Source organism: Aspergillus fischeri, genomic scaffold (assembly GCF_000149645.3).
Source record: "Aspergillus fischeri NRRL 181 1099437636264 genomic scaffold, whole genome shotgun sequence".
Taxonomy (NCBI): domain Eukaryota; kingdom Fungi; phylum Ascomycota; class Eurotiomycetes; order Eurotiales; family Aspergillaceae; genus Aspergillus; species Aspergillus fischeri.
This window is the reverse complement of record NW_001509762.1, coordinates 4,077,536-4,090,491: the sequence shown is the minus strand read 5'-3', so window position 1 is coordinate 4,090,491 and position 12,956 is coordinate 4,077,536. Positions and strand designations below refer to the sequence as shown.

Here is a 12,956-nt window from a genome sequence, read left to right as displayed (position 1 = left end):
CTTTCCCCTCTTTCTCCGTTCTGTTTCCATCTGCATCTGATCTCGTTGTTGCTGTAATAAATACTGCCTCTCTTCCCCTCTTCTGCATCATTCTTCATTACATCACTCACATCCCTCACTTCACCCGACTTCCTCGTGATCCTTTGTCTTCGTCTGACTATCTCTCTCTTTCCTACTCTTCTCTCTTCCACTCATCTACTCATCTACACTTCCTACTCTACTCCACCCTTCCAATCCCAGGGTCACTCTTCCTGTCTTAACCTTCTCCAACTCGTTCAACACAACATCATGGGAAAGAAGGCTATCCAGTTCGGCGGAGGTAACATCGGCCGTGGCTTTGTTGCTGAGTTCCTCCACGAAGCTGGCTACGAAGTTGTCTTCATTGATGTCGTCGACAAGATCATTGATGCTCTGAAGAGCACTCCTTCGTATGAGGTCTCTGAAGTCAGTGAAGAGGGCGAGAAAACCAAGACAATTACCAACTACCGTGCCATCAACTCCAAGACCAACGAGGAGGACGTCGTGAAGGAGATTGGTACTGCTGACGTTGTCACTTGTGCCGTCGGCCCTAACGTTCTCAAGTTCATTGCTCCTGTCATCGCCAAGGGTATTGATGCTCGTACCGCGTCCAAGCCTGTCGCCGTGATTGCCTGTGAGAACGCCATTGGCGCTACCGATACCCTACGCGGCTTCATCGAGCAGCACACCGATAAGGACCGTCTCAGCTCTATGAGTGAGCGTGCTCGTTTCGCCAACTCCGCTATCGACCGCATCGTCCCCAACCAACCTCCTAACGCCGGCCTCAATGTCCGCATCGAGAAATTTTACGAATGGACGGTGGAGCAGACTCCTTTTGGCGAGTTCGGCCATCCGGATATCCCTGCTATTCACTGGGTCGACGATTTGAAGCCCTACATTGAACGCAAGCTCTTCACCGTCAACACCGGCCATGCCACTACTGCCTACTACGGTCACGTGCGCGGCAAGAAGATGATCGCTGACGCTCTTGCTGACGCCGAGATCCGCAAGATTGTCCACAACGTTTTGGAACAGACCGCGATGCTCATTACAACCAAGCACGAGATCACCGAGCAGGAGCAGAATGAGTATGTCGACACCATCGTAAAACGTATGTCCAACCCTTTCCTGGAAGACAACGTTGAGCGTGTGGGACGGGCTCCCCTTCGCAAGTTGTCTCGCAACGAACGCTTCATCGGGCCTGCCTCGCAACTCGCTGAGAAGGGCTTGCCGTTTGATGCACTGCTGGGCTCGATCGAGATGGCTCTTCGCTTCCAGAATGTGCCCGGCGATGAAGAAAGCGCTGAATTGGCCAAGATCCTCAAGGAGATGTCCGCCGATGAGGCCACCGGCAAGCTGACTGGACTGGAAAAGAGCCATCCTCTGTATAAGCCGGTACAGAACGTCGTGGCCAAGGTGCAGAAGGACAGCAAGTAGAGGTTTGAACCGCTCGATTACGAACCTGACTCGACTTTCATTATCCGTACCGTCTTTGCAACCCTTTCGCCAACCAGTCTTTGTTCTCATTGACACTCCGTCGTGACCACAAAAGCCTGAGACAAGAGGGCCCGAGTCGACTACGTATTGTGAACGGTCCATGAAGACACGTTATGATATTTAACAGCGACGTTGAACTGGTTCATCCGCGGGACGGATACTGAACCGCATGGGATACGGCGAACAACTGGTCGGCGCGACGGATTACTGGGATTATGGGATTAGCATACAACTATCATGACCTCGTTACCCCGACTTGGATGCAAAGCACCGAGTCTAATGAATTTCTTTGATTGCACTTGTTCTCTCCTTGTAGCTTGTAGGCTGAAAGTTCATCGCTCGTATGCATAGATCGAAGACACCTGGCGCAAATGGACTCATATTTACAACTTGCTGTCCACCCACTTGGGCTTCCTCTTCTCGACAAACGCGCGCAGACCTTCCTTGATATTCTCCCCCTCATATAGCCTCTTTGACCAGGTATCGACGAGCAACCGACTGCCATCTTCTGCACCGACTCCCTCCCAGCCCAACTTGATGCCTTCCCGACTCACCACCACGGCATCGGGACTGTTAGCCGCGATCAGCTCCGCGATCTCGATGGCCCGTTTCACCACCTGGTCTGCCGCATCCACCACCTCATTGACAAACCCCCACTCTTTCGCTTCCTCCGCCGAGACTTTCCGCCCCGTCAAAGCCATCTCCATCGCCCGCTGCCGCCCCACCGTACGAACCACCCGCGGCAACGCCCCCGCGATGGCAACCACCCCGCGCTGCACCTCAGGCAGCCCGAAGTACGCCTGCCGACACGCCACGACCATATCCGCGTTGACGACCATCTCGCACCCGCCGCCGAGGCACAGCCCGTTGACGGCGCAGATGACGGGTTTCTTGCCGCTGCGTCTTGATAACCCGCCGAAGCCGCCCTCCGGCATGGGTTTCCGGGTGCTGTTCGATTGAGCTTGGTTGTTCCATTCTACGAACATAACATTAGCATCAATATCAACATCCTCGTCTTCATCCCATCCTGATCTTTGGTAGTAGCTGAGGGGGAAGGCACGTCCGTACCTTTTAGATCTGCGCCGGCGCAAAACGCCCTCCCTGTTCCGGTTAGGATCCCCACGCGCAGCGAGGGCTCGTCATCTAGCCACTGCCAGATGGAATTGAGTTCTTGGTGGCCGGTTGTGTTGATGCAGTTTAAGTCGCGGGGGCGGTTGAGGGTTACGAGGAGGATGTGCGGGGAGGGGAAGGAGAGGGTTGCGTGTTGCGGGTCTGGTGGGGGTGTTGTGAAGGGCATTTTGGTGTATATTTTGTTTTCTTGAGATCTCCGATGCGTTCGAATGCAGGAGGAATGAAAGGTGATTTTAGGTGTTGTTGGGGGAGCGAGATGATATATGGAGCTACCTTTTTCTAGCTCTATGTATGGACTTCGGTTGATGTGGAGAGGCCGAGGCCCGAGAAGGTTGGAATATGCGGAGTCGCGGCGTGGTGGGTGTGCATATCTGATTATCTGATATATCAGACTCGGGGTTGAAAAGCACAATGGATGAGTTGCTCAGAGATCATTATGGTAATAAAATGAAGATATATTTACACCTATTTACTCGCATCAAACATGCCATACTGGACTCGTCAAATTACCTCCCATCGCCAACGCCCGAACTCCTCTTATGGCAGTGATCTTGGATATCAAATGTACGCATCGACTCGTGTAAAGATCCGCCCAGGTTAATCACGCCTTGTTGATCCATCCGCTGTGCACCATAAAATCGTAAACTCGACCTGTTTTCGTAGTATCAATCTATCGTACCATGCTGTGTTAGAAGACGGAGCGGACAAACAAAGATGTAGATCCTACCTTGCAAATAGCCCGTGCATCCTTCTTTTTGAGGCTACCCCCTTGCTTCATCGCCTCTTTCAACAGCGTCTCTTTGATCACCAGGTATGGCTTGGGTTGGATGTGTAGTACATTGCAGAGCTCCACTTCCTCCTTGGTCAAGAGATGTAGATCCGGTGCGCCTTCATTCTCCAGCTTCCACGGTATCACTCCGTTCAGTGGCTGCACCACAAACTTGGTTTTGGTGGGCTGCGGTGTACTCAGTCCGTCTCCGTTACTGGCGAAAGCCCGGTCGAAATCGTTCAGGGGGGCGTTGGTCGGCTCGGGAGCCTTGTTTGGACCTGAAGCTTTTTGTAAGCGCAGAGGAAGCTCGGGTGTTGTCAGTTGACTGGCCGCGGACGGCTGCTCAGGCTGCTGCGTCTGCTTCGGGCGTGTGCTGGCGAAACGATCGAAAGATCCCTGCGGCAGGAGTCTTTGCGCACGCTGCTGTTTCTCTTGCTCGTACTTTTCTCCGCCCTTGAGGTCTCCAATACCCATCTGGCGCCATTCCTGCAGCTGCGCAATGGCCAACCGAAGATTGTGCTCGTACTCTAGGCCCTTGTTGAACTCCTCAAAGTCCTCATGGTTCATCATACGCGCAAATGGTTTGGCTTTGTTCAGCAAATCCTTTTCTTCCTTGGTGCGCTTCTTCTCCAACGCCGTGTTCTTCCGGTATTCCAGGAGATTGTGTTCGAAGAGAATCTTCTTCCTCTCCGTCCGCGCAGTCAGACGCGAGTTGTAGATGTCGACCACGGTCATCTTCAGTTCCATCTCCGCATCCGTCTCCCCATTTGGCGTCTCTCCAGCGCCCGGTTCAAAGGTCATGTGTTGCACCGCCTCTTCGGCCTCGTTCATGAACTCTGTCTCGAACTCCAATCGACCAGGCATGTAGCCCTGCACTTCATGGCAAGCTGGTACACTGGCAGTGGGTTTCTGCTTGGGTGTGGTTGGAGGAGCCGCCTTAGCCGCTTCCTTGCGCTCTTCGATACGTCGCTTCTTGCGGGCCTGGAACTCCTCCTTGGAAATGGAATCTTGTAGGCTCGTATCATCGGGATCCGCTCGTTCGGGTAGGGGAAAATTAGAGCTTTCGATGTACGTCCTGATGTAGTGATCGCGCACTTCGTCTTTTGTGCGATATCCGCCGATGTGATCTGCAATGTCCGCCCATGATCCCAATCCGTAGATCTCGGCACCCTCCAATAACAGTAGTTCCTCGTCGGCGCCCCAGTCTTCTTCAAATATGGGAACCGAATTCTGTTCGATGACCTGGTACGGATGCGTGGATGGGTCGTGATTTTTCGATTTCTCCCCAGCCGCGAAGCAGGGGACACAGAGGTCGTATTCATGGCAGGCAGGATGGGCGCATGATATGCGAACCTACACTCATCACGTCAAATCAGCGATCGCTTGTTATGCTTCCATCGAGCAGACAATCAAAGAATTTCATACCGTCGACGTCACATCTGCCGAGCAGATATCACAGTGATACTTGGTGCCTGCTTCAGTGCCGCGCGAGGCGGTCTTCTTCCGTATTACGCCCATCGATTGTGAGTTCCTATCATCCTCCTCAGTACCCTGATCCGTTGCGAACACGCGTATGAGCCCTCCAGTTAATCTGAGAGGGCAACTATTGTGCGCTTGGGCCGAGGTTCATCAACAGAAGAAAGAAATAAAGTTGTCGAGGGAGGTTTGGCAGTGAGGCTGATAACAAAGGGATATGTATGTCTCCGCAGCCGAAGCGGAGGTACGCGGGGAGTTGTAACTGGTCAATCAAACCACAACTGGGATAACAAGGAAAAATAGGCTAGCGTGATTGGAAGACAATGATTGCGAATGATAGATGATGATCGATTCACCAGGACTTGGGATCTGTTGTGTTGATTCAGAGTGATCAACGGATTAATCTCTGTCTCTCTTTGATTCACTGGTCACCTATGGAGTAGTCTCCAGCAATACCAGTTAGAATTGTTCGAATCTGGTGGGCAACGAACTGGGGCTGTGGCCGAGACAACCAACTGGGGCTGAGGAAATTGCACAGCCCCAATTGATACCCAAAACAGAATGGTTGTTGCCTCAGGCATAAAGGCACATTATCAGCAATATTTCTGTTGCCGAGAGCCAATCACGGGACTCTCTTTCCTTTCCCCTCTTCAGCCTGTCAAGACTCAAGAGAGTGACTAGCTTAGTAGTGGAGGTACGTCCGTTCTTACTACGCTACGGGCTACGGCTTACTGAAAGACTCGGTCTTAGCAGGACGGAGTGTCTGATCCCCCTCCCTTCTTCATTCCTATTATTGTTATTTTGAACTTAGAACCTCTCTTGCTACCTATCTGAGAAACAACATCAATCAACCTAGGGTCGTGTTCTCTTTTCCGACCGTCGACTCCCTTCCGCGGCCCTGGTTGTTTTCCCTGAGATTCTCATTCTTTTATCCCTCCCCTGTGTTGCGCCTCAATTGCCTGTTATCGATCATCTTAGGAGATTCCCTCTGTCTTGTGCATGTCCGCTGTGGCTGTGGCAACTCAGTATCCTCTCGCATTGGATTGATTCAAATTATTTACTTTTACAACGGTGATTGTGTTTCTAAAAACAATCATCGACTTATCCTTTCTCTCTCTCTCTCTCTCTCCTTTTCTTTATTTTGGTTCCGTTCTGAGGACATCCATCTATCTTCCTTCATCATCACCCCTCTCCTTAAACCTCTCCCCCCAGACTCGCCGTCACAATGTCGTGGAAGCTCACTAAAAGTATGTTCAGTTGGTCTTCCCATTCCCTATTGATAGTAATGTCTTGTATTTGTACACAGTACTGATATCTTTTGTTTCTCTACGGCAGAGTTGAAGGAAACGCATCTTGCGCCTCTGACAAACACCTTTACCCGCTCATCCTCCACATCCACCATCAAAGGTGAATCCGGCGAAGAGACTCCGGTAGTTTCGCAGACTCCGAGTATTTCATCCACAAACTCCAACGGAATCAGTATGTGCGCTCCTTGTCGCTTATCACTCCCGCCCTGCATAGCCGGCTGTTTTCCCCCTGTTTTACCCCAAATGTTCACTCTCGTCGTATCACACAAACATATCATCTCTAACGTGGTGTAAGATGCCTCGGAGTCGCTCGTTTCACCACCTGTCGACCCTGTCAAGCCTGGTATCTTGATAGTCACTCTTCATGAAGGGCGAGGCTTCGCCCTGTCCCCTCATTTCCAGCAGGTTTTCACTTCGCACTTCCAGAACAACAACTATTCGAGTTCAGTCCGTCCCAGCTCCTCTTCCTCCCACTCTACCCATGGACAAACGGCTTCGTTCGCGCAAAGCGGCCGCCCGCAGTCTACCAGCGGTGGCATCAATGCTGCTCCAACCATCCACGGTCGCTACTCGACCAAGTACCTCCCCTACGCTCTTCTGGATTTTGAGAAGAACCAGGTTTTTGTCGACGCTGTTTCGGGTACACCTGAGAATCCTCTCTGGGCCGGCGATAACACCGCATTCAAGTTCGATGTGTCTCGCAAGACCGAACTGAACGTCCAGCTGTATCTTCGCAATCCGTCAGCTCGACCTGGTGCCGGTCGGAGCGAGGATATCTTCCTCGGTGCGGTCAGAGTTCTCCCTCGGTTTGAAGAAGCCCAACCGTATGTGGACGATCCGAAGCTCAGCAAGAAGGATAATCAGAAGGCAGCCGCGGCTCATGCAAATAACGAACGTCACTTGGGCCAGTTAGGCGCAGAGTGGCTCGACCTTCAGTTCGGTACGGGATCAATCAAGATTGGGGTCTCCTTTGTTGAGAACAAGCAGCGCAGTTTGAAGCTGGAGGACTTTGACCTGCTGAAGGTTGTGGGTAAGGGTAGTTTTGGCAAGGTGATGCAAGTCATGTCAGTATTCAGCTCGACAACGCCTTCTTTAGTGATCGTGCTGATCTTTCCACAGGAAGAAAGACACTGGTCGAATCTACGCTCTCAAGACCATTCGTAAGGCCCATATCATCTCGCGATCGGAAGTCACACACACCCTGGCGGAGCGGTCCGTGCTTGCCCAGATCAACAACCCTTTTATCGTTCCCCTGAAGTTCTCGTTCCAGTCTCCCGAGAAGCTGTACTTGGTTCTCGCTTTCGTCAATGGCGGAGAGTTGTTCCACCACCTCCAGCGGGAGCAGCGGTTCGATATCAACCGAGCTCGTTTCTACACGGCTGAGTTACTCTGTGCGCTGGAATGCCTGCATGGCTTCAAGGTCATCTATCGTGATTTGAAGCCCGAAAACATCCTGCTTGATTACACCGGCCACATTGCACTTTGTGACTTTGGTCTGTGCAAGTTGGACATGAAGGACGAAGATCGGACGAACAGTAAGTCGCCTATTTTGAAGATTATCCGTCCCGTTCATGGCTGATCGGTCGTATAGCTTTTTGTGGAACTCCTGAATATCTTGCGCCTGAGCTCTTGCTTGGCAACGGTTACACGAAGACTGTCGACTGGTGGACTCTGGGTGTCCTTCTCTACGAGATGTTAACTGGTCTTCCACCGTTTTATGACGAGAACACGAACGACATGTATCGGAAGATTTTACAAGAGCCCCTGACTTTCCCCAGCAGCGACATTGTTCCTCCGGCCGCTCGTGACCTTCTGACAAGGCTGCTTGATCGTGATCCTCAGCGTCGCCTTGGCGCAAACGGCGCCGCAGAGATCAAGTCGCACCATTTCTTCGCCAATATTGATTGGAGAAAGCTTCTTCAGAGGAAGTATGAGCCAAGTTTCCGGCCGAATGTGGTATGTATCAAATCTCCCATTCTACCAAGCCCTGCCATTAACCATACCATTGCAGATGGGCGCATCTGATACCACCAACTTCGACACGGAATTCACTTCGGAGGCACCCCAGGACTCGTATGTCGATGGGCCTGTTCTGTCACAGACAATGCAGCAGCAGTTTGCGGGCTGGTCTTACAACAGGCCTGTCGCTGGTCTTGGAGATGCTGGTGGCAGTGTCAAGGATCCATCCTTCGGCAGCATTCCTGAGTGAGCAGCTCTTGAGTGTTGCTCACAGGCTAGCCTGGACCAAGAGGTAGAATGGCTTTCGGATTTCGGGTTAAAGGGGAATTGTTTGATACAATTCTATCTGCCTTCGTTTCTCGTTCCCTTCGTCTTATTTCTGAGTCCCCGGCACCTCTGCTTTTTATTCTCTGTCCTCTCTTGCCCTTTCCTTTTAGCACAAGGAGTCCATGGCATTTTCAAGTTCTCTTGGAATTATTCCCTTTGAATGATCTCAATTCAATTGAGCGGCTTGTGTTGTGTTTTTCCCCTTTTCATCTTGCATTTGAGATCAGTCAAGGCAGGTACCTCCAACCAGTTTTTTACTGTTTCTCATTCGTGTTGACTCGCATCATGTTTCGCATTCTACATAACATCTGGCCGTCTTTTATTATGCCCGGAAGATGTTGAGAGCGTACAGTCAACTTCGAACCTTGTCTGAGAGTGTGTTCTGAAGTCTATGGCCTCTGTGAGCCGGTCTGTTTATCTCTCGACGCCATGATCTGCTGGTCTGATCCTATCTTGCCGGTCGGGAGAAGATGTCAACGTCTCGGACATGATTCATCACTTTGTTGATTCTGGGAGACCTGTGTATTCGACATCCTGACTTGGTGTATCACTTTTCAATCTCCGGTTTTCTTTCTACAATCTGGCGAATTGGTTTCTCTTCCTTCTGGGCCACTTCAGCATACCTGGAAGGCCTCTGTCATCCATCGCAAAGCATGAACATGACTGGGTCATAGACAGCAATGACAATTTTTTTTCATGAATGCGTTTATCTAAAATGTGGCAATCAAGCCTTTTTAAAGCAGATCATAACACGCCAAGGACGCCTCCAGGAGCGGAAGACTATAGGTGAAGCTGAAAGCTGTAGGGAATTATTACATAGACCGACTTAAGGCCAGCGGAAACCCTTTAGTATAATCGGCATCAATGCTTCCCCCGGCCTGCGATACGGAGACGAATTCTTTGACCTCATTTACGCAAGGTTATTGTCGATAACGAACTTGATCAACATGGGACAATTACACGGACCGAACCGGTGGCCACGAGGGAATATATGGATGGAACGGCAAGGGACAAATGAATCAATAGAAACTCTGTAATAAATCTAGGTAGTTATGTAAAAGAGAATCGTTCCCGAGGTATCGCTCGAGCTTTGCTTTAAAAAATTGAAGCGACGTTACCCTCTTTTCTGCACATTATTACATCCCACCGCGATGCCCATCTAGGCCTCCGTTTCCACCTCCGCAGTTCCGTTCTCTGCACTCCCGGTGATTGCCTCGTCGTCTGCGTTGATGTCGATCAGGGACTCGGACGATGGTGGTTCAGGGAAGACACCTTCCTTCTCCAAGCGCAGGTACTCGTCCCACTCCGGGAACAGATCGTCGTCTGTCGCTACGGCATCGGGAGCACCGGGGGGAACACCGATGAGGCGAGCGACCTTCGATTTTCCAGATTGCTCCAGCGAAGCCTTCCACTGAACAACGAGCTTAGGAGCCCGGGACGGTTTGTAGGTCTGTGCGAACAGAACGGCTTCCGCGAGGCGGTTGGTCCGCACCAGGAGGTCGATACAGCCGTCGACATCCCCGAGCGACCACAGGCTAGAGAAAGCAACGTTTTGGAGACCAGCTTCCGAAGCTTGCTCGGCCAGCTGGCGGAGACCAGCGCGGTTGCCGCTAGCAGTGTGCAGAAGGAGGAGCGACCCAAGGTCCTTGGCGTTCGTGAAACACTCCTCGGCCAAAGCAAGGTTCCATGCTGCCATGGCGGCATCGCCAACGATCTTCCATTTGTGCTCCACGTTGGCTTCACGGGCAATCTCGAGAGCGGTATCGAGGTTGTTCAGCGACAGGGCAAGCTCGAAGCGGTGCTCTGGATCGGTGGCCACCTCTAGGGCCATTTCCTTATAGCCTTGACCCTCAAGGAAGCGTGCAACCTTATTCATCTGGTCCTGAGGAACATCCTTGAGCAGCTCCGCGGCCATGTCCATGTCGCCACGCAGCACCACTGTCTGGTACTCAACCATGCTCAGCGACAAGCCGAAGGAAACAACATTGACATCCTTGTCGGCAAGGTAGATACGACCGTCGCGCGGCAGATAACCCAAGACATACATGCCCTGGTCAAAATGAGAGATTGTGTAAGTCTGGTCACCGACAAGGTAATTGAGGCGATTTGTCGAGTTGGTGTAAATGAAGCAGTCTCCAACCCATTGACCTGTCCTGACAGATTCGTTGACGTCGGTGACAACCTCAAAAGCAGACTCAACTCCGTCTTCATCGGCTTCGCCAGCATTCAGCCCATTGATGTAGTTCTCCTTCGAAAATCGCAGAACGTAGAAGGTGTCTTCACACGCAAGAGTGACCAGCTCTCCGGACTCAGACCAGTAGACCTATGAACTTTGGTAAGACAATGCGATATTATAACCGAACTTCCGTTCATAGACTTACAGCTTTGGGTTCGACTTCGATGCGACGAACAAGATTTCCTGTCTCCCAGTCGAACATGCCAATTCCTCCCTGACCCTTCACACCCAGAAGCACGCCGCCCGTGAGCCCTTCGGCCTGGAAGCCCACATCGAGACCACCTGTTACTTCCTTGAAGTTCTTGAAGATCTTGACACTCGTCGGTGACTCTCGAATGGCATAGTCGTTGCTGTTGTCCTTTGAGCCCCAGGCGAAGTCCAAAGCCTGACCGAAAGCCTTATTTCTCCAGGCGAGAGCAGTGTAGATGATGTACTCTCCATCACCGCAAACCGAAACAAATCTCCCATTAGGAGAGTGCGATAGTGTCTGAGGATAAATTTCGCACGAGCCCAATTCCTTCGTGGGTAGGGAAAGCGGCGCTCCATCTTTAATGCTGGGGTCACCACCCTTGATAACTGTCGATACGACTTCGTTATGTCTTGCCCAAACAACCTTGCCAGACCCGTCCATCGAGACAGCAGGCTCTTCTCGTCCCATCTTCACGACCACCGCACCGTCATCGAAACCCATAGCAATACCTTGTCGGCCACGTTGATACGCAACACACCACGCTCTCTCCAGACCGTAGCTCAATGATTGCTCCAGTCTGTATGTGTTTGCGTGCCATAGCTTGATGGTGCCGTCCTCAGATCCGGAGATGATAACCGGCAATTCAGGGTGGTAACAGGCGAATGAGACATTGCTCGTGTGACCTTCCAAGGTCGCAATGAGTGCCTTGGTCGTGTAGTCCCAGACTTTGACAGTTCTGTCATCAGAAGTTGTGAGAAGGTATGGTTTGTCGGCTTGTGGGTAGTAGTCAACGTGGTTCACACCCTTGGTCTCGTGAGCTTCCAGAGTGAAGTTGGCATGGGGGGAGCCTAGGCTCCAGATCTTGACAGTACGATCTAAGCATGCAGAAGCGAATGTGTTCGTATCCTTCGGATTGATGGCCAGGCCCATCACATAGTGACTGTGACCTTCATAAACTTGAACACACTTCCAACCTTTCTCCCAATCCCAGAGTTTAATCGTCATGTCATCGGAGGCGGTCAGAACAAATGGTTGCGTGGGGTGAACAGCGATCGATCGAATATAATCCGGGTGAGCTTCGAACGATGCGATCTTCTCAGACGTATTGTAGTTGTAGACACGGAGTTGGAAATCATCGGAGCCACAGACGATCCAGTTCTTGCGGGCAATGAATCGTCCCGCTCGTACGGGGACATCGGTAAGTTCAAAAGTTTTGATGATTGACTTGGGAAAGAATATCGGTCAGCCGAATTTCGAAAAAGGGTCTTCTCAGTGCAGCTCACCTGGGTCTCATACGACCAGATGTATACGTGACCTGTACGTCTTCATCAGCGCATTTGCAATTGCACCCATTCAGGTCGCTATCATACCGCTATATAAAGTAGTCAGGATCTGATAGCATGTCAGCATGTTGTAAGAGCTTAGAATCACCGAAAAGAGTACTCACCCATGGCTCCGTGGGATGGAAGTCGATGCCCTTCACCCGCTCCGAGCGGGCGAAAAGCTGTCTCTGTTTATCGCAACAACAATCAGTAATTATTTCAATGGGTAGGCAAGCAACCGCAATCCGAGTTTTGAGCCGATGGCATGTAGATGTATATGCATCTGAGTGCTTGCCTGCGTACCTTGACATCCAATCTCATGTTGTATGTGGGGGGAGACTATGTGCGGCGTCGGGGGTGCGGCCTGTGAGAAGGAAGCGGAAACCGGGCCACGAGCCGCTCAAACAGCCCAGCTTGGGATTGAAGAGGGCTTGAGTGAGAGGGAGTGAGATGAAAAAGTGGTCGACAAATAAAAGATCGAAAGTCCCCGGACAGAATGGCCCGCGGAGTCGTCTCAAACATTCAGGGACTGGCAGCGATGTGTCCACAAGGGAACGGATTCCCGCCAGCTATCTCGAAGGGGCTAGCGACGCTCACCGCTCACCGCCTACGCTATTTGGTTCATCTACTTCACGAGCATGGGCCTGATGTTCAGAGACCATAATGCGCAAATAGCAGTTCAGAATCAAATATGATCTCGCAGTAAGATTCGGACTCATCCAAT

At 51.5% G+C, this 12,956-nt stretch overlaps 5 protein-coding genes across 5 annotated transcripts, besides 1 other annotated feature; 2 read left to right on the top strand and 3 right to left on the bottom strand.

The window, feature by feature from the left end:
* Positions 1 to 288: 288 nt before the first annotated feature.
* NFIA_086010 (mannitol-1-phosphate 5-dehydrogenase) lies at positions 289 to 1,455 on the top strand (the record flags this gene model as incomplete). The annotated part of the gene is made up of 1 exon (XM_001260542.1): positions 289 to 1,455. One exon carries the CDS (start codon positions 289 to 291, stop codon positions 1,453 to 1,455), a length of 1,167 nt encoding a protein of 388 aa, XP_001260543.1.
* Positions 1,456 to 1,898: 443 nt separating this feature from the next.
* On the bottom strand, positions 1,899 to 2,812 carry NFIA_086000 (enoyl-CoA hydratase/isomerase family protein; the record flags this gene model as incomplete). Its single annotated transcript, XM_001260541.1, has 2 exons — positions 1,899 to 2,491; positions 2,584 to 2,812. 2 exons carry the CDS (start codon positions 2,810 to 2,812, stop codon positions 1,899 to 1,901), a joined length of 822 nt encoding a protein of 273 aa, XP_001260542.1.
* Positions 2,813 to 3,247: 435 nt separating this feature from the next.
* Positions 3,248 to 4,933, bottom strand: adaB (chromatin-binding transcription regulator ADA2; the record flags this gene model as incomplete). Its single annotated transcript, XM_001260540.1, has 3 exons — positions 3,248 to 3,316; positions 3,374 to 4,768; positions 4,841 to 4,933. 3 exons carry the CDS (start codon positions 4,931 to 4,933, stop codon positions 3,248 to 3,250), a joined length of 1,557 nt encoding a protein of 518 aa, XP_001260541.1.
* Positions 4,934 to 5,997: 1,064 nt separating this feature from the next.
* Positions 5,998 to 6,020: a microsatellite.
* Positions 6,021 to 6,116: 96 nt separating this feature from the next.
* NFIA_085980 (serine/threonine-protein kinase) lies at positions 6,117 to 8,407 on the top strand (the record flags this gene model as incomplete). The annotated part of the gene is made up of 6 exons (XM_001260539.1): positions 6,117 to 6,138; positions 6,227 to 6,370; positions 6,494 to 7,262; positions 7,318 to 7,733; positions 7,790 to 8,154; positions 8,210 to 8,407. The coding sequence occupies 6 exons, from the start codon at positions 6,117 to 6,119 to the stop codon at positions 8,405 to 8,407; spliced, it is 1,914 nt and encodes a 637-aa protein (XP_001260540.1).
* Positions 8,408 to 9,643: 1,236 nt separating this feature from the next.
* Positions 9,644 to 12,543, bottom strand: NFIA_085970 (coatomer subunit beta'; the record flags this gene model as incomplete). Its single annotated transcript, XM_001260538.1, has 5 exons — positions 9,644 to 10,807; positions 10,866 to 12,134; positions 12,194 to 12,225; positions 12,281 to 12,302; positions 12,358 to 12,543. 5 exons carry the CDS (start codon positions 12,541 to 12,543, stop codon positions 9,644 to 9,646), a joined length of 2,673 nt encoding a protein of 890 aa, XP_001260539.1.
* Positions 12,544 to 12,956: the final 413 nt, after the last annotated feature.